The 19396-nt window shown below is 43.3% G+C and overlaps 1 protein-coding gene across 5 annotated transcripts; it reads right to left on the bottom strand.

Moving 5' to 3' along the window:
- Positions 1-328: 328 nt before the first annotated feature.
- On the bottom strand, positions 329-17756 carry LOC129814496 (nucleolar transcription factor 1-A-like). Of its 5 annotated transcripts, none has more exons than XM_055867652.1 (20): positions 17563-17756; positions 13895-13999; positions 13390-13571; positions 13117-13200; positions 12813-12968; positions 12486-12550; positions 12148-12268; positions 11878-11988; positions 11451-11572; positions 10944-11085; positions 10562-10603; positions 10303-10440; positions 9740-9901; positions 9297-9425; positions 8225-8310; positions 3372-3561; positions 3020-3067; positions 1313-1456; positions 604-697; positions 329-423 (listed from the first exon to the last, which is right to left on the bottom strand). In XM_055867652.1, exons 2-20 carry the CDS (start codon positions 13953-13955, stop codon positions 350-352), a joined length of 2151 nt encoding a protein of 716 aa, XP_055723627.1. In that variant the 5' UTR covers positions 13956-13999; positions 17563-17756; the 3' UTR covers positions 329-349. The 5 variants fall into 5 exon arrangements, with proteins under 5 accessions (XP_055723627.1, XP_055723626.1, XP_055723629.1 ...); XM_055867651.1 differs by having other exon boundaries at positions 329-421; positions 599-694; XM_055867654.1 differs by having other exon boundaries at positions 329-421; positions 599-697; positions 10327-10440.
- Positions 17757-19396: the final 1640 nt, after the last annotated feature.

The raw sequence follows: 19396 nt of genomic DNA, 5'->3' as shown, positions 1-19396 counted from the left end.
AAAAAAAGCCTCAACCGCTTTAATTAGAAATTTCCTTCAGTTTAAAAAAAGAAAGTGTCGCAACAAGTTCATAATAAACACCTAGAAAAGGCATTGAACGCGTAACAAAGCCCCTGTAAAAGATCTCGTCCCAGTTGAATAAAAGTACTCCAGGTCAACAACGGGGGGAGCATGACTTTTCCATTCCTCGCTTTCTCCAGTCTCTCATTTCTCCTTGTGAGAAAGAGGTGGGAGCAGCCAATGTGTGCGCGGTTTGATGACGCCCGCTGTAACTGCGCCTGACTCGCGAGGAGGTGTGTCCCGCACAGCCCCTCCTATTTGGGGGGGGGGGGGGGGGGGGGGGGGGTGGCTAATCTGAGTCCGAGTCACTGCTGTCCTCTGAGGAAGAGCTGCTGGAGCCCTCGGATGGGTCATCGTCATTCTAGAGGACAGAGACAGTAGAACATCTGGGTCAAATCCATTTTTACTATTAGTGCCGTGTTTGATTTAGTTTGCCTAGTACAATGGAACCAATCAAATAGTCCAACATGTAAACTAAGCACACCTCATACTTTATAGTATTTGACCCAAGTCTACACTAAAGCATAGTGCCGTTCACCTCATCATCGTCATCATCTTCGCTGTCGGAGCTGCCGGACGATTCTTCGTCATCAGAGTCTGACGAGTCCGTCTTATCATCCGAGTCGGACGTATCCTGCTGGAGAGCACAGAGTCACGCCTTTACCACAAACTCACATGTTTACAGAATGGCACACCAGGCGTGCACAGCATACACACTTATAACAGCACATGGAATACACAATTACAGGACAAACACCATGCACACAAACACCCTAAGATAACAGGTTAAACACACAAACTAAAAACATACTGACGTAAAAGCATGTAAGAGTAACCAGTGTCATACTCCAACTGCCGCAGACTGTTTGAGCCTTAATCACAGTAGGGACTACTAAAGCTCACAGAGGAATCCAGGTCTTGATGATCTACCATAACTCAGTGTTTCCCAAACTCAGTACTGGGAGCCCCCTGGGTGCACGTTTTGGTTTTTGCCCTAGCACTACACAGCTGATTCAAATAATTATACTGTTTAGTGCCCGGGGGGCCCCTGGACCGAGTTTGGGAACCCCTGCTCTAACTAATCCTAAACCATTAAAATTGCAGGAGCCCACACACAGCCCAGGGTACCATAGTCTGACCACCACCCATGCCGCTGCTTCAAAATCTGAGTGTTCGTGTGCAAGTGAGTGATTGTGACTAATGCTTCTGTGTGTGTGACAGAGAAGCAGTCTGGCGAGAGCGGCGGAGTTACCTTGGCCCGGTACGCCATGGCCCGCTTGCCCCCTCCGACCCCTGCTGCTGTGGCTCTGGCACCTACCGCCTTCCCCTTCACTGTCGCCATCATACACACCTTGGCCCCCTGGGCGCCCCGCGCCTTGGTGGTGCTCCGCCGTTTCTGCATGGGGGGAGCGAGGGGGTGGGGGCAATTGAGACGGGTGGAGGCGAGATGGGGAAGGAGGAAGAATTAGGAGGAGGATGGATAGATGGAGGAAGGTGGGTGGTGAGGGAGAGAGCGAAGAGGGAGGGTGGGCAGCACACAAACACGGTTCAAGTTCAAAGCAATGATGATTAGTAGCTAGATGCTAATATGATTACGTTTTTCCCCCCATTAAAATGCAGTAATGTTAGATGCCCGCTTGTGCATACAGATATAGTCACTATTGCAGTCACATCACGCTACAAAGACCGAACAAGGCAATTTAATTTAATCTAAATCTAAATGTCAAATATAATTGGTGTAAGCTTTTAGTACTCCAGCTGCAGAGAAGAGAGTAGCTGTAGCTATGGAATATGAAGGATGTGAATGGGGAATACAACTATTATAGCATTAGTGTTAGGGGTTATAGCAGGAGTATGACAGGTTATAGCAGAAGTGTGAAGTTCTACAGCTGCACCATCAAGAGCATCCTGACTGGTTGCATCACTGCCTGGTATGGCAACTGCTCGGCCTCCGACCGCATATACGGCCCAGTACATCACTGGGGCCAAGCTTCCTGCCATCTGAGTGTTTGTGTGTAAGTGAGTGAGTGTGACAAATGCTTCTGTGTGTGTGAGAGAGAAGCAGTCTGGCGAGAGAGGACCTCTATACCAGGCGGTGTCAGAGGAAGGTCCTAAAAGTTGTCAAAGACTCCAGTCACCCTAGTCATAGACTATTCTCTCTGCTACAGCACAGCAAGTGGTACCGGAGCACCTAGTCTAGGTTCAAAAGGCTTCTTAACAGATTCTACCCCCAAGCCATAAGACTCCTGGGGCGGCAGGTGTAGTGGTTAGAACGTTGGGCCAATAACCGAAAGGTCAGCTCGGGGATTCGATCCAGCAACAAGGTAGAAATCTGTCGTTCTGCCCCTGAGCAAGGCAGTTAACCCATTGTTCCCCAGGCGCCAAAGACGTGGGTGTCAATTAAGACAGCCCCCCGCACCTCTCTGATTCAGAGTGGTTGGGTTAAATGCAGAAGACACATTTCAGTTGAAGGCATTCTGTTTTACAAATGACTTGGTATCCCCCTTTACTGAAAAGCTAATCAAAGGGCAACCCAGACTATTTGCATCGACCACCCCCTCTTTAAGGCTGCTGCTACTCTGTCTATGCATAGTCACTTTAACTCTACCTACATGTATATATATTACCTCAACCTGTGACCCCACACATTGACTCTGTACTATATACCCCCTGTATATAGCATCGCTATTGTTATTTTACCGCTGCCGTTTAATTATGTGTTACTTTTATTTAAAGAATTGTACTTCTCTATTTTTTACTTAACACTTATTTTTCTTAACTGCATTGTTGGTTAAGGGCTTGTAAGTAAGCCTTTCACTGTTATCGGCGTATGTGACAAATACAATTTGATTTGAAGGGTTATAGCATGAATGTATGTTTGTGGCATTGTATATGAAGTGCTATGTTGAATGAGGGTTGAGTGGGATGTCAAGAACATATTTGAGAGAGTGCAACTCACTGTGGTGGAGAACTCTTTATAAACCGCTCGCTCCTGGGGAGAGAGAGACTGAAGGGGAAAAGAGAAAGAAAGACGGAAAAATAGAAATTACAAAATGAATTCTGTTAAGACTGATTTCTTCCAAAGGCTCGGATGTTAACATTTGATCTATCATTTCCACTGTTTAATGATTTTAGAAGAATACAACACAGGTTATACGTTTGTGTCTTGTATCAATGTCTCCTTATGCGATCTCTCGTTCCGTTTGATATTTTAATGCTTATTTTCAGGCAAGGCGACCTTCCGTGTCCACTGTTCAGAAAGTTGCCTAACAAATAGTCATTCTTTGACCCCAAAGATTACCATCCCTTACCTTGACCCAGGCCTCCAGCTCGGCCTTATACTCAATCTGCAGCTCCTCCACCAGCTTCTTGTACTTGTCCTTGTGGCTCTGGCTGAGCTTGTGCCAGCGCTTGCCGATCTCCACCATGCGCTCCTTCAGGCTGAAGTGGTTTAGCTCGCCGTTGGTCAGCAGCTCCTGGGAGAACATCTGGTAGCCGCTCCTGCAGAGAAAGAGGGAGAGAGCGACAGGGAGAATGGTTTAATTAAAGATGAATTACATCCACAAATCAGTCAATACAAACTAAGGGTGTGAAATTTTAAATTAAATGTAATCCTTAACATTAAGAGACAAAAAATCCCTAAACAGAATTTTTTTTTTTTTTTATCACAGTGCAGTTATCACAAAACGACCACTAACAGGTCCCACTCCTCATCCTAAAGGGAAATATTTAACAAAATAGGCCTACCTAACACAACAATGCTGTAATATTAGTAAGAGGGGATATGCAGCATCTTTCAAATTATTTGCCACAGATACAAAGCACTACACACATCTTTAACAAAGCGCTGATTACAGAAATTATTGCAGTTGATATGCGGCCAAATTAAGGACTGCCAAGCCCATTTGAGCCGCAACTCTTGCTACAGGAAACAGGTGCATCTCTTTCATCAACATCACTGTTCACCGTTACTCCCATTTCAACAGGGTGTTATTCTCTTTATAGTGGGAGTTGAGACCTAATGCTGCTAGCTGTATAAAGCTACAATTCTTCCCTTTTTAACCAGTAGATACCCACATTTGGTGCTTGTTTTATTTTGCCCTGTGTTTCATTTGTGAGTTTAAACTTAGTGGGCAGAATTTTGTTAAACATGAAACAAAGTAGGCCCCTAGAATAATGAATACACAATTTGCCTTCATCAAGACAATGTTTGTGTTGCGTATTTCAGTCTGGAACCTGTCTAAGGTTATGGGGGGTTGTAACCTATTTTAAAAATGGCACACTATAGCAGTTTGGAAAAAATCATAAAATAAACCTAGACAAAGCTAATTTATTATTCTAAACTGCATCATATTTCCCTACTTTAAATCAACCAGTCCATTTTGAATTTGTGGTAAAGCCGCAGTGGTTTGGCAAGGAATGTAGCTCCTCTACAGTTGTTTGTGTAGCCCATCAGTTAGATAGATACGTTTTTAGAGGCAGTCATTTCTAATGGGAGGCGCGCAGCATTCGTGTGTGTAGCGGTAATGGTCGGATCGAAATTGAGTGAGAGACACGTAAAATGGAGGGAAAAGAGAATGTAGGGAGAAGAACTGTGATCACTTGGCTGTTTACTCTTTGTTGCGAGTCGCTAATGCACATAATGAAATGGAAGGAAGTCATCGTGAATTAAAGGTTCTTCGGGATAAAATTTCACTTGCCCAAAGCAGATTCCAGATGCCGCCCCCCTAGTGGTCACACCAGGCAATATGATTTGACACGGAATTTGATGAAAATGACTTATTTTAAAGATGCACTATGCAGAAATCGCTCCGCCATTCCCTGGTTGCAAAAATTCTAATAGTTTGCATAATTTCAGTTTATGTAACAAAACAAGCAAGTATAGTGTAGAGAATAATTGTACTATCTAAACCACTGAAATATATTTTCCATAACCAAAAATATTGTATTTTTAGCTGTTTGAAGATGGTGTACAAAACCGAAAATAAAAACGAAACTTCAGAACGGGAAGCTTAGAAATGGACCACATAGAACAGATTTACCGTTTTTTGGACTTGCTTTCCATGAGAAGGACAGATCTATAACTCACATTTCTATTTGAATCTGGTGGGGTCGCCGAAAAAGTTACATATTTCAGCTTTAAACAATAAAAAATAATTGCAGTTTAAATGTTGTCCATTTGTCGCATCCCTAATACAAACGGCAATCCATGAGCAAATGAATGGTCCTAGGTCTATCTAAATACACTGAACAAAAATAAAACACAACATGTAAAAAGTGCCCCATGTTTCATGAGCTAAAATAAAAGATCCCAGAAATGTTCCATATGCACAAAAACCTTATTTCTCTAAAAATGTATTTTATTTAACTAGGCAAGTCAGTTAAGAAGAAATTCTTATTTACAATGACGGACTACCAAAAAACCTCCTGCGGGGACGGAGGATAAAACAAAATGCAAATATAGGACAATAAATAGCCACTCTAAAATGATCAGTTTTGTCACACAACACAGATGTCTCAAGTTGAGTGTGTGTACAATTGGCATGCTGACTGCAGGAATGTCCACCAGAACTGTTGCCAGAGAATTGAACATTAATTCAAGCTGCCTCCAACATAATTTTACAGAATTTGGAAATGCGTTCAACCGGCCTCTCAACCGCAGACTACGTGTACAGTATGGCGTTGTGTGGGCGAGCGGTTTGCTGATGTCAACGTTGTGAGCAAAGAGCCCCATGGTGGCGGTGGGGTTATGGTATGAGCAGGCATAAGCTACAGACAACAAGCACAATTGCATTTTATCAATGGCAATTTCAATGCACAGAGATACCATGACGAGATCCTGAGGCCCATTGTCGTGCCATTCATCCGCCGCCATCACCTCATGTTACAGCATGAAAATAAACGGCCCCTTGTCACAAGGATCAATACACAATTCCTGGAAGCTGAAAATATCCCAGTTCTTCCATGGCCTGCATACCCACCAGACATGTCACCCATTGAGCATGTTTGGGATGCTCTGGATCAACAGTGTGTTCCAGTTCCCGCCAATATCAAGAAACTTCACATTGCTAATTGAAGAGTAGTGGGACAACATTCCACAATCAACAGCCTGTTCAACTCTATGAGAAGATGTGTCACACTGCATGAGGCAAATGTTGGTCACCCCAGATACTGACTGGATAAAACATTTTTTACGGTATCTGTGACCAACAGATGTATATCTGTATTCCCAGTCATGTGAAATCCATAAATTAGGCCCTCATTTATTATTTCAATTGACTGATTTCCTTATATGAACTGTCTCTCCATAAAGTCTTTGAAATTGTCGCATGTTGCGTTTATTTTTGTCCAGTATACATATTTACAGTGCCTTTAGAAAGTATTCACACCCCTTGACTTTTTCCACATTTGGTTGTGTTACAAAGTGGGATTTAAATGGATTTAATTGTAATTTGGTCAACAATATGTCAAAGTGGAAGAAACATTTGAACACTAATATATTTTAATTAGTTACATATTATACCCCGAGTCAATACACGTTAGAATCAACATTGGCAGCGATTACAATTCGAGTTTTTCTGGGTAAAATCTCTAAGAGCTTTCCACACCTGGATTGTGCAACCTTTCCCCAAATGTCAAGGTCTGTCAAATTGGTTGTTGATCATTGCTAGACAACCATTTTTAAGTCTTGCCATAGTTTAGACTTAAATCTGCTTGAAAACCGAACTCGGAACATTCACTGTCTTCTTGGTAAGTAACCCCAGTGTAGATTTGGCATTTTAAGATTTGGCATTTCATTTATTGTCCTGCTAAAAAGTGAATTCGTCTCAGTGTCTGGTGGAAAGCAGACTTAACTTAACTGTGCTTAACTCCATTCCATTTATTTTTCATGCTGGAAAAACTCCGGTCCTTAACCATTACAAGCATACCCATAACATAATAATTCAGCCACCGCTATGCTTGAAAATATGGAGAATGGTACGCAGTAATGTTTTGTACTAGATTTGCTGAAAACATAACATTTTGTATACAGGACAAAAAGTTAATTGCTTTGCCACATTTGCAGGATTACTTTAGTGCCTGGTCACAAACAAGATGCATGTTTTGGAATGTTTATTCTGTACAGGCTTCCTTTTCACTGTCAGTTAGGTTAGTGTTGTGGAGTAACTACAATGTTGTTTAACCATCCTTCAACTCTGTGACTGTTTTAAAGTCACCTTTGACCTCATGGTGAAATCCCTGAGCGGTTTCCTTCCTCTCCGACAACTGAGTTAGGAAGGACGCCTGTATCTTTGCGTTGCCTAAGTTAATTGATACACCAGCCAAAGTGAAATGAATAACTTCGCCATGCTCAAAGGGATATTCAATGTCTGCTTTTTTAATTGTACCCATTTACCAATAGGTGCCCTTATTTGCAAGGCATTGGAAAACCTCCCTGTTCTTTGTGGTTGAATCGGTGCTTGAAATTCACTGCTCGACTGAGGGATCTTACAGATAATTGTATGTGTCGGGTACAGAGATGAGGTAGTCATTCAAAAATCATGTTAAACACTATTATTGCACACACAGTGAGTTCATGCAACTTATTTAGCATGTTTACTCCTGAACTTATTTAGGCTTGCAATAACTTATTGACTCAAGGGTTGAATACTTATTAACTCAAGACATATCAGCCTTTTCATTTTTCATGAATAATCTGTACACATTTTGAAAAACATAATTCCACTTTGACATTATGGGGTATTGTGTTTAAGCCAGTGACCAAAAACTCAAAACGTTTTACAGCCTGCTGTAACACCAAAATGTGGAAAAAGTCAAGGTGTCAAGTGTCAATACTTTCTGAAGGCACGATATAAATTGATAAAAGGACATACAAGGGACCTACACAACTAGCAACACACAAAAGTAAGTGAATCTAAGAGCTTCTAGACATAAAGTACCTGAATAAGGTGGTGAACGACATGAAAAAGGAGCAAAACAATGATAGTCACAGGGTGTGGAAAAATAATAAGAAAATAAGACATTTGGGGAAAAGGGACTGAGCAAATAGACAGAGAAAATGAAAAAGAACACGGGCCAGGATAAGCCAAGAAAAGAAACCATATGATAGAAAGACACCAATAATAGCAATAACACTCAAAAGAGTCGGCGTGTGGATACTCACACTGGTGGCTTCTTGGGCTCCCCTTCAAACTTGGGTTTCCTCTGGCCTGCTCCTGACTGGGGCGTTCTAGACTCCAACAATTCCCTCTGTGGGACAAGAACTGTCATTACACCACGAGCACAGTCCACCAAACGCACACACACCTGGGTGTACTGTACATGTCAAAAACTTGGAATACTATCCCAAGGCTTCCATTGTATCGGGCAAATTATATCAAGTATTTGACTCAGGTCAGCAATATGGTTATGGCTCATGAAAATGACACACAGGGACAGTTGAATGGATAATCAATAGAAATACACATTATACTTTTTTTTTTTTACCCCTTTTTCTCCCCAATTTCATGGTATCCAATTGGTAGTTACAGTCTTGTCTCATCGCTGCAACTCCCGTACTGACTCGGGAGAGCCACTCCGAAACACGACCCAACCAAGCCACACCGCTTCTTGACAAAATGCCTGCTTAACACGGAAGCCAGCCACACCAATGTGTCGGAGGAAACACCGGCCACCTGGCGACCGTGTCAGAGTGCATGCGCCTGGCCCGCCACAGGAGTCGCTAGAGTGCGATGAGACAAGGACATCCCTGCTGGCCAAACCCTCCCCTAACCAGGACGAAGCTGGGCTAATTGTGCGCCACCCCATGGGTCTCCAGGTCACGGCTGGCTGCGACAGAGCCTGGACTCGAACCAGGATCTCTAGTGGCACAGCTAGCAACTGCGATGCAGTGCTTTAAACCACTGTCCCACTTGGGAGGCCCTCACATTACATTCTTCAACAGTGTGCTAACAGTGACATCCAGCAAACAAACACACAAATGTCAAGACTCTGGTACAATGGCAGATAGCAGAAGAAACAAAGAAGAACGAGAAAAACTGAGATCACGCATTCAGACGGGACAGATCCACCAACTCCACTCTCCGTCGGGGGTAGCTTGGAGGAGGGTGTGCGGCGAAGAGGGATGGTGGAGAGAGAGGAAAGAGAAGGGGCAGGGGGTGGGGAGGGCGACCAACATTTTGACATTTCTTCAGCACAACCGAAGAAGACAGCGGTCAAAACATCTGGTCACTGACCACGGGCCGGTACTGAACCTCGTATCGCTTCTGGTCATCGGCCGCCTTCTTGATCCACGGGATCTTCTCCTTCTTCTCCATGGCCTTCCAAGCCGACTCCATGGCACTTTGTGCCTTCTTGCGGTCACTCTGTAACCACAAGACACAGGACACAGAATTTTTATCCAACCTTAGGACTGTATGGATTAAAGCGCATCCCTAGATGCAGTACGGCAGGGGTCTTCAACTGGCGGCCCATAGGCCACAACTGGCCCACGAGCCAATTTGATTTGACCCTATTTAAAAAAAAAAAGTAAGTTATGTTGTTGGGAAAAATAACTACTTTAATATAAATGTAAAACACTAAAATCAAATAGAAAACTATAAAAATGTATATGGACCTACAGTTTATAAAAAATGTTTTATTTCCGGCTGTTTGCGGACACAAAATGTTGCTCGCTCACCCTGTACTTGGCCAGGTAGTCTCCTATGACGCTCTGTTGCCACATCTCCTCGGCAGTCTTGGGCGTCTCAGGGATTTTGGTCCTCTTCTTGCCGTCGCGCTTCTCTTTCGCCGTAAGGCCAGCGTGCACCCAGTGCTCCAGCTCAGCTTCGCGACAGCGCTCCTGAAGGAATGCAATAGAGACAAACCTGGCGTCAATGCAGGTGACATATACATTGTGTACCTAGTACACCTTTAAAACAGAGGAGGCTAGTGGGAGGAGAAATAGGAGGACGTGCTCATTGTAATGGAATAAGTGGAACGATATCAAACTATGTTTGAGACTGTTCCATTTTTCTATTACAATAAACCCGTCCTCCTATAGCTCCTTCCACCAACATCCACTGCTTTAAAATGTAAACGATCCACCCTCACTGTATCTTAACAGCTCAAACATCCCCATGACCCAACATATGAAATACTTAGTAAACCTTACTTGTGACTGACCAGGTGAAAAAAAAGCGTTCACTGTAACTTAGAAAGCTATATCCCAACTTGCCAAGTGGCTGATAGGTGGTGACATACCTGTTGTAGTTTTGTGAGACCCACCTTGGCGGAGGGGGATTTGGCTCCATGCGGGCTGCCAGCAGCCCCCATGCCAAGCCGCGAGCCCCCCAGCTTCTCCTCCGTCATCACGCGGTCCCTCTCCTCCTCCGGGAGACTCTGGGGAAACAGAACCGACAGTGGCTTTCATAGACTTCCATTTCTAAAACTCAGGTCAGCTAAGCATGTGTAGTGTGATATGTACAGTACTACAAATATGGTTATATTCAGTTCTACTTACCTCTAGAAACCTCTGTAGGTCAATTTCATACTGCTTCTTTTTCTGTAGCCAGAAACACCAGCAGCGGGGTGAAAGAAAGAGCATTGCTCAGATTTGTGAATGGCAAAACAAACTTTGTTATCATGACAGAAACCCTTTCAAACCCTCACAACACTTCTACAGCTATAAACAGGCATTTCTCTATATTTTCTGCAAGGTTTCCCAGAAGCAGCATGACATGGCAGCAAAAAACAAACAATTGAAACCAATAAGAGGCCAAAATACTCGAAGCAGCTATTATAAAAGAAGCAGAGGACCTAGTCCGGGACTTGTTTACGAAATGAAAAAGAAAATACTGGCGTTTCATTGCATTTCCTCATGAACAGAGCTGAACAAGACTGACCTGCTCGCACCGTTTCTGAAACATGTCCTTCTCCTTCTGCGTCATCACCTTCCACTGCTTACTGCACAGCACCATGCGCTCTGTACTGGGAACATCCTTCATGTTCACCATCAGCTCGGCACAGTATAGGGAGTAACCGTTCCTGAAGAGCAAAAACCATTAGTTCAGCCCCATAGAATACAACTACACCACAGGTCTTTAATAAACCCCACAGAAACCAAGAGCTAATTTAGTGTTTGAAAATAAATAAAGGATCTCCTATCCATAATCTCTGGATAAAAAAAAATGATGAGGGCAAAAATCCCTTTTGGTCTTTACAGAACTGCCTAGAGACCACAGGGGTCTGGCAGTGGTAGCGCTGCCGACACTGGACCACAAATTTCCTGGTGACGGGGGTTTGAGCGCCACCTCAGTCGCTTTTCTGTGCCCCTATACATTCTTCTACCCTCTCTCCACTTGCCCACCATTCTTTAATTCAAATGATGTGACTCTGATCAAGCAACTTACGGCGGTGGTTTGGTTGGCCTGCCGTCAAACTTGTCCTTGAGCTGCCGCTCGGCTTTGGTGAGGACGGACTTGACGTGCTCTTCAGCATCTGGATGGGCCTCTTGGTAGACCTTCATACTGCCCTGTAGTGATAATCATAGATTCAATCAAACTTTTTGGTTGACAATGAGAAATGATGGACAATTTCTCCTCGTCAAGACTTATTCTGTGAAATTGTAATCGATTGTGACTTTCGAAAAGGGATTAAATACTATTTGTTTAGAATGTGCATGTTACTCTCTAGGCAGTGTATATCACGCATGACGAAGTGGAAAATGTGCTGGTTTACTCTACCAGGAAAAGGTAGTAAAGGATTACCAAGTTGTGTCCTGACAAGGTGCTATACTATTGAATATTTACTCTTGACCCTTCACTTCTAACCTCTTACCGCATAGTCTTTCTGCAGCTCCAGGGCCTTGCTGATCCATTTTAGTCTCTTCTTGTCTGAGAGCTGGGACCACTGTCTCCTCAGAGCCTCCTTCAGCTCCTTTTGGCTCACCTGGTAACCCCAGAGAAAGGAAAGGCATTCATCATTCACCACAAAGGATTCCAACAGTGACATTTTCTTTTGAGGGTGAATTAATGGAAGCACAACACTGAACAGTTCCATTCAGTGAAATCCCAGACTTAGCTGGATGGGTCCTCTGCAAACACTCACATCAGGGTGGAGCTTCATGTAGGTCTTCTTCTCATGGTTGTACCACAGCTGCTGGGGCGTCTTGGGCTTCTCAGGAAGGTCCGACTTCTTTCTCTCCTCTATCAACTCCGGGTGGTCCTCTCTGGACGTGAACAAGAGCAAAGACATTAAGGCAGCTGTATATGGGTGGTATACCCTTTCATCAAATAGATAGAGGAGTGATCACTTGCGTTTTTTTCCAATGGAAATTAGTCAGCTTTGGAAAGTGTTGGTTATTACTCTGCAGAGGAAGTTAATTTGGCCACTGAACACTAAGTAACTTATTAACCCGCTTGAACGAGACAGAAAATGCCACTCACTTGAATCGGGCCATATTCTTCTCATAGGACTCCTTCTCTTGCTGAAAGTCTGTGATGTACTTTTGCTGTGGGGAACAGAGAATAAACCTCAGTCAATTAGCTATTAACTGAAAAACTAACAGAGCTGCTACAATTGAAGAAGTGTAGCTGTACAGAAAGCTATCAAATCTGAAGCAAGAAAATAAAGTAATTAGTTCAAGTACGTGTATTCACAAACCACTCTGTTTTCTATACAGTGATGTCATGTTTAGATGCGAGAGCTGCTTTGAATTAAATAAAGATTATCCCAAAGGCATAATGAAAGCGCATGGTAGAGTTGACCATCACCTTTTTCTTGTCTGGGAGTTCCTTGTATTTCTTGGACAGAATCTTGGTGAGGTCAAGGTTGCTCATCTCCGGGTGGATCTTGGCATACTTAGCTCGCTTCTCCATAAAGAACCGGAAATACGGTGTAAGTGGTTTCTTTGGGAAGTCTGGGTGTGTCTAATAGGGTGGAAACAGAATAATTGTCATTCATATGGTAGAAGGCGTGAGATTGTCAACAGTATTGTGAATGAGCCGGTCTTCTCTTCCAAATAACCCTAGTATTTCATGGAATGTCATTTGTACAAGGTTAAATCTTATTTTTTACCTTCAATTTCTTCCCTTTGTAAGGGTTCTTCACAAACTCTATGACGTCAACTATGAGCTCTGTCATAGTCCTAAACTTCCGCACCTGAAGAGGGTATCAAATAGATAAAAAAAACTGAAATTCTGTTGTAAACATTTTCATCGTGCCATTTTGCCAGTAGATAGAGACCACAGACATTTTTTTATGCAATTTCTGTGACACTTCCCTCCACAGATTCAACACAGAAAATAGATTTTCTGCTTTTGTGATTGGCTGAAATTGTGATTGGCTAACCTCAGTGGACACCTTTGCCCACTTCTGTTTGCACATGTCACCAGTAAAGTCTCCGAAGCAGACCTTCTCCCAGTCAAAGTGGGACTCTGTGGTTTTGTATTTCATGGCATCACCATCAGGCAACAGGCTATGAATCCTCTCCAAAAGAGTGAGGCAGTCCTCCTTACTCCATGCATCCACAACTAAAACATAGACAAACACACAACCATCAAGCAACATCAAAGAGCATGTGTTTCATTTGTTTTGACTGGCCCCTTTAGTAGACACAATAAACCTCAAGCTGACCCTGGAATAGATAAACAACTGACAGACATACCTAAGTAAATGTCAAACACATTGATCTTTCAAAGTCAACCAGAATTCAACACAATATTACAAGATAAAAACATACTCCTACATCTAATTACATAAGCATGAAGGAAGCAGACACACAATTACAAAACTATTACTAGAAGAAATAACATAGCTTGTGGTTGATGAATGGTGGTTTGATTATTTAACCTACCTGGCTCGGTTTTTATCTGAATGGTCTGGGAGGCAGAAGGCACATTGCTGCTGCCGTTCATGGTGCAGCGTCTGGGCAGCTCAACTGACCCGATTCCTAGAGATTCTGGAACCACAAAATCAAATCAAAAACTTTATTTGTCACATGTGCCGAATACGTGTAGACCTTGCCGTGAAATGCTAACTTACAAGCCTTTAAGCAACAGTGCAGTTCAAGAAGAGTTAAGAAAATATTTACCAAATAAACTAAAGTAAAAAATAATTAAAAAGTAACACAATAAAATAACAATAACATATACAGAGGGTACCGGTACAGAGTCAGTGTGTGGGGCACAGGTTAGTTGAGGTAATTTGTGCACGTAGGCAGATATTCCAATATGTAAAGACCAATAGATCTACACAAGAAGATTTCTCAAATTCAAGAACGGACTTTTGACGTTCCAACCACGGGTTCTAATACGTTATCCTATGGTTATGTCCACGACTAAATATGTTCAAAAACATTGACACGGAGAGGGTGCACGTCGTGCCAATTATTCAGCTGACAAAGTTCAAACGTCTTTCCTACAAGTAGGCTAACCAATAGGCCATGCACAGTTGCCATCCTGTACCTGCACAGTTGCCAGGTGGTGTTCCTAATGTTTGGTCTAACAGGTGTCACTGTGCATACAATTTTCCCCCTGGCAACTTCAGACTATAGGCATACACTCTTAAAAACGGCCATGATGCGTTATAGGCACAACCGAATTAAGGAACTCTCTTTGCACTGTCGCTGACTGCGAAGAGACCTGGGACTGAGTCCCTGTCAGTCTGCCATCCGAATTTGCTGCAAAGTTCTACTGCGTAGCCTAGGTGAACACCTTATATAGTCATAGTCTAGAACCCCTGTATATAGCCTTGTTAAATGTTATTTTGTTACTTTTTTTTACTTTAGTTTATTTAGAAAACCTGCCCTCTAAATTTGCATCACCGCTATTTTGCAGCCCATTATACACCAAACCCAGACTAAACCTTCAGCAGCCCACTAAATTGAGTACCCATTACCTGTAAGCTACAGTGGGCAAGGGACTGTAAATTAAACTATAGCATATCAGCATTATAGGCCTATTCAACGGCTGTGTGAGGAGTGAAGCAGGGATAATTCGCAAACGTGTCTGTGGGAAGAGAAGCAATTCAAGGACCACTCCTGAGTGGAAAATCTGGCGCGGTCCATGAGGAGATGCACTGCAGTACTTAGTATCTGGTGTGGCCACCAGCTGCATTGACTGTTACTTTTGATTTTGACCCCCCTTTGTTCAGGGACACATTATTCCATTTCTGTTAGTCACATGTCTGTGGAACTTGTTCAGTTTATGTCTCAGTTGTTGAATCTTATGTTCATACAAATATTTTCACAAGTTTGCTGAAAATAAACGCAGTTGACAGTGAGAGGGCGTTTCTTTTTTTTGCTGAGTATATATATATATGATCACTGGTGACCAATGATCATAGGCTATAGAAATAATCACTGATCTGACATGACTTGGTTGGTAGCCTAGCATAAAATCTATTTTCAGGCATCTATTGGTGAAGTCTTCAAGGATGGGAGGAATGAAGGTTGGATAGTTTATCCCAAAACAGGGGCACCGTCTCCGTTACAGGCTATGCATTTGTCTCAGCTATGCCGCTAACTTAAGCTACTTGTTCATCGTATAGAGGCTAGTGTCTACTTTAGACCTGCAATAGGTTAAAATAATGTAACGTAAAATTGCTCAGACAGGGCTTTACTATGCAAGCTGCACATCACAGGGGTTCCGGGGCAGCAGATGAGCCCAGGACGCACAATCCTTCTCGACGCAATCCGTGTATTAGGCTACATTCAGAAAATAATATGTTTAGGCCTATTGGGCTACTTCATTGAAATTGTACGTAAAACACCATGTCATTACGCAGATTTGTAAATGAACCATCCATTTCGACATATTGGCTAGGCCTAGCTGTTAGACTCTCTATGCAAGGTGTTGGCATACGCAGGGGATTGAGGATAACATTGTAGTGGATTTGAAGGGAAGCCTGTAGGGACTGATGCACACAACTCCATGTCTTCGCAGTCAGTGACGTACCATTCATTTTCAAAGGAATAAAGATAATTTAGAAAATGATCAAAACAATATCAAAATCTCAATTTTACAGTGTAGGAAATGTATCATTTTTTTTTTTTATTAATATTATTCAATTTAAACAAGTGGATCAGAAAATAGAGAACTTAAGAAATTGAAACTAACATTATATTATTATATTTTAATGAGTGTATTAAATCATTAGACTAATATGCGTTACATGGACCATATCATATGAGAGAACAACATTGCGTAGCCTACTTCCGGGCAGTGATAATAATGATAATTGTAGGACCGATCAATGTATTGTTTCATCGTGGGGTTTTTCAATGGCAGCAGAATTATTTTTTATTGCAGATATGAAAATAAGGTTCTTATGCTTCCAAAACTGTACCGCAAGCGTGTGTTAATGTTCAGACCAAGCTACAGGGCTCTTAGCATAACTCCCGTACAGAAGACACCTAGGTCCAATGACAATATGTAATGCAACGGAGTCATGATCAAGGGCTAGGGGCCGATTAGTTCCGCGGCCAGGCGGGCCTTTTTCTGCTTATTTTCATCAGGTCCCTGACCGAAAGCCTAACTGACCGCGACTGGTTTGGGGTATATCGACTAGCCTTGGTAGATAGCATTTTAGATAAGGGAATAGAATGTTGGAACAGCTTGAACATTCCATGGCGGCGGGCTGAATCGAACTGCCAGAAAGTGCGCGACTACCCTCGCCCGTATCCCCCAAACCATGGCGCAGCTGTGCACCCGATCGAGGCGCCGCTTTCTCGGTGTATAGGCTACAGTGTTATGGCCCGCTCACAAGGTCAAACTTCGGAACACACAACAGATCCTCCAAACTTATTCGAGAACATAGGCCTACATTACACACAAACAACTTGCCACATGCATGCATTTCACACCTACCGATACATTTGGGGAATATCTTTAACAGCCTAAAACTTCGAAAATATATACAATGCTCATCATATACTGCATTGAAATATTTCGAGGGGCCGTGGCATTGCTAATGTAATGTACTTCTATTTTTGAGTCAAGGCTACTCATTGCCTTATAAATTTGTCTTGGGAACACCAACCGTTTTCTGCTTGCTACCCCAGTAATGGCGCCCTTATTCCGGCAGGAGTCAAAACGCAGCTTCCGCTGGCACGAAAAGTATTCTTACCAAACACATTTTTGAAAATAATATATTATACAACGAAATGTTACAACAAAAAACGCCCAGTCGACTTAATTTATTAGCAGCCTGGATGTGTAGGACACGTGCATTTTGGTAGTATAATTCGTTATTTTGTGAAAAGTCGTTTTAATAGTATAATTTGGAGGAGATTGCACAATTAACTGTCAATGTGGTTTTATAAGCTACCAAAAAGAGTAAGTGCACATTTCAGAAACGCTTATAAAGTGAGGATTTCCTGAAAAACAGATACGCGAGCGGGCGCATCTGTTTGCTCTTGCCCCAAAGCTCTCACTGCAGAGCCGCCATGAGTGTTACAAAGACTGGGGGAGACACGACTTGAAAATCGCTTATAACGTCGTCAAAACACAACTTTTCACTCACCTTTCGTGACAGTTAGAAACCAGCGTTGATACTAAAAATCAAGGTATTCGTGTTAATTATTTTAGGGCTGTTTACGTGTCAATTTTTCAGCCGTAAACCCCAGGGAGTCAGGTTGAAACGGATCCGACAAAAGAAGCGTCTGTTTCGGTATGAAACTCCGCCCAACGCCGCAGGGGGAGGAACTCAAAGGGAAAACATGCGAGAGAAAAAAGGAGACAAAGACGGCAGTATTTCATAAGAAATTGTTTGATTGTGGTTCTGTAATATCTTTAATGAGTAACGCATTTAGTTTACACATTTTATCAATTTAAAATCATTTCGATATTTGTTGACAATTCATGATTGTATTTTATTCGTATAGTGATTATCAATAGTGTCTTATTATTTAAAATACTTAATTCTAACTAGGCATTTATCTGCCACCCCCTTCATTTTAGCCAGAGTCCATGACGTGCTAAACCGATTAGCGTATCCTCGGAATAACACTGGGCCTCAGAACAAGCCACAATGGGACTTTAGAGATCCAAGGATGGATGGAAAGTTTCATTCAAGGCTCGGATTCGAAAGACAAGGGAAAATAAATGAAACGTTCAAGGAGCTTATAGCACTAGCAAGCCACATATTTGCATGCAGGTGACCTGATAATATCCAATGTCTTGTTTGCTAATGCCAATTCTGAAATGACAACTCTAGTCCATGGACATACTTCACTTTTTCCTCAGTCCAGCCTTTCATGTAGGCTACCAACACCAATAGTGTGCAACTGCAGCCAGCAATTCAGGGCGTTCCTGCATGTGATCTAGAGTACCATTGTGTCTCCTTTATGAATACCCCTCCCCCTTGGTTCCTGCATGACCCCCCCCCCCCAGCCCGCAATTCGGAGCATTCCTCTTGAGCATCCAATTGGTTCCTTCTTGAGCCCCCCCCCCCATGTCGAGTATCCCATTGGTTCCTGCATGAATACCCCACATTTTTGAATGTGTGTCCGGTCAGAAGGGCAATAAAAGTATCTGAGTTTTTTCACCGGTAGACAATGTCATTCGCTCCCACCTGCCCTCACCCTCGACATACGAGGGCACTACCGGTCGCCCCTGCTTCATGTTAGCACAGCAGGCGGGAGGCTGCGACACCGTGTGCTAGCTTGCTAGTTAGCACACGATGTTGCCTCTACCTCCCGGAGAAAACTCGACAGGCGGGGCACAGCAGCTTAATAGTAGCTTAATAGTTAGCACGCGGTTTTTCACCATTCTGCTGTGTACCGGAGTCCTCCTTAGGACTAGCTGGCTAAACTAGAACACTGTCCTTCACTCCTGCCTGCCAAACACCTGCCATTGTTAACAGAACTGCGGGAAAACAGTGCCCGACCAGCGGGGGGAAGGACACTGTCTACCGGTCGCCCGCACCTCCCACTAGCACTACAGGAGGGAGGCTGGGGCGACGCCATGTGCTAGTTAGCGACACCGTGTGCTAACATGCTAGCTAGCACACTTTGTCGGGCAGATTTCCCCCGGTACACAGCAGGCGGGAGCGAAGGACACTGCCTACTGGTTGTCCCCGCCTCCCACTAGCATAACATCGCAGGCGGGAGGCTTGGGCGACACCGTGTATTACCTAGCTTGATAGTAAGCGACACTGTGTGCTACCTAGGTTGCTAGTTGACTAGCTAGCACACAGTGTCGTCCCTGCCTCCCACCTGCTGTGTATCGGAGTCCTCCTTAGGACTAGCTGGCTAAGCGCTAACAGAACTGCGGGAAAACAGTTCCCGACAAGCGGGAGAAATGGACACTGTCTACCATTGTACAGCTAGCTAGCTACCGTTGTTGCCCCCACCCCT

Source organism: Salvelinus fontinalis, chromosome 17 (genome assembly GCF_029448725.1).
Source record: "Salvelinus fontinalis isolate EN_2023a chromosome 17, ASM2944872v1, whole genome shotgun sequence".
In the NCBI taxonomy this organism is placed as follows: Eukaryota; Metazoa; Chordata; class Actinopteri; order Salmoniformes; family Salmonidae; genus Salvelinus; species Salvelinus fontinalis.
This window is presented reverse-complemented; position numbering and strand designations above follow the sequence as displayed.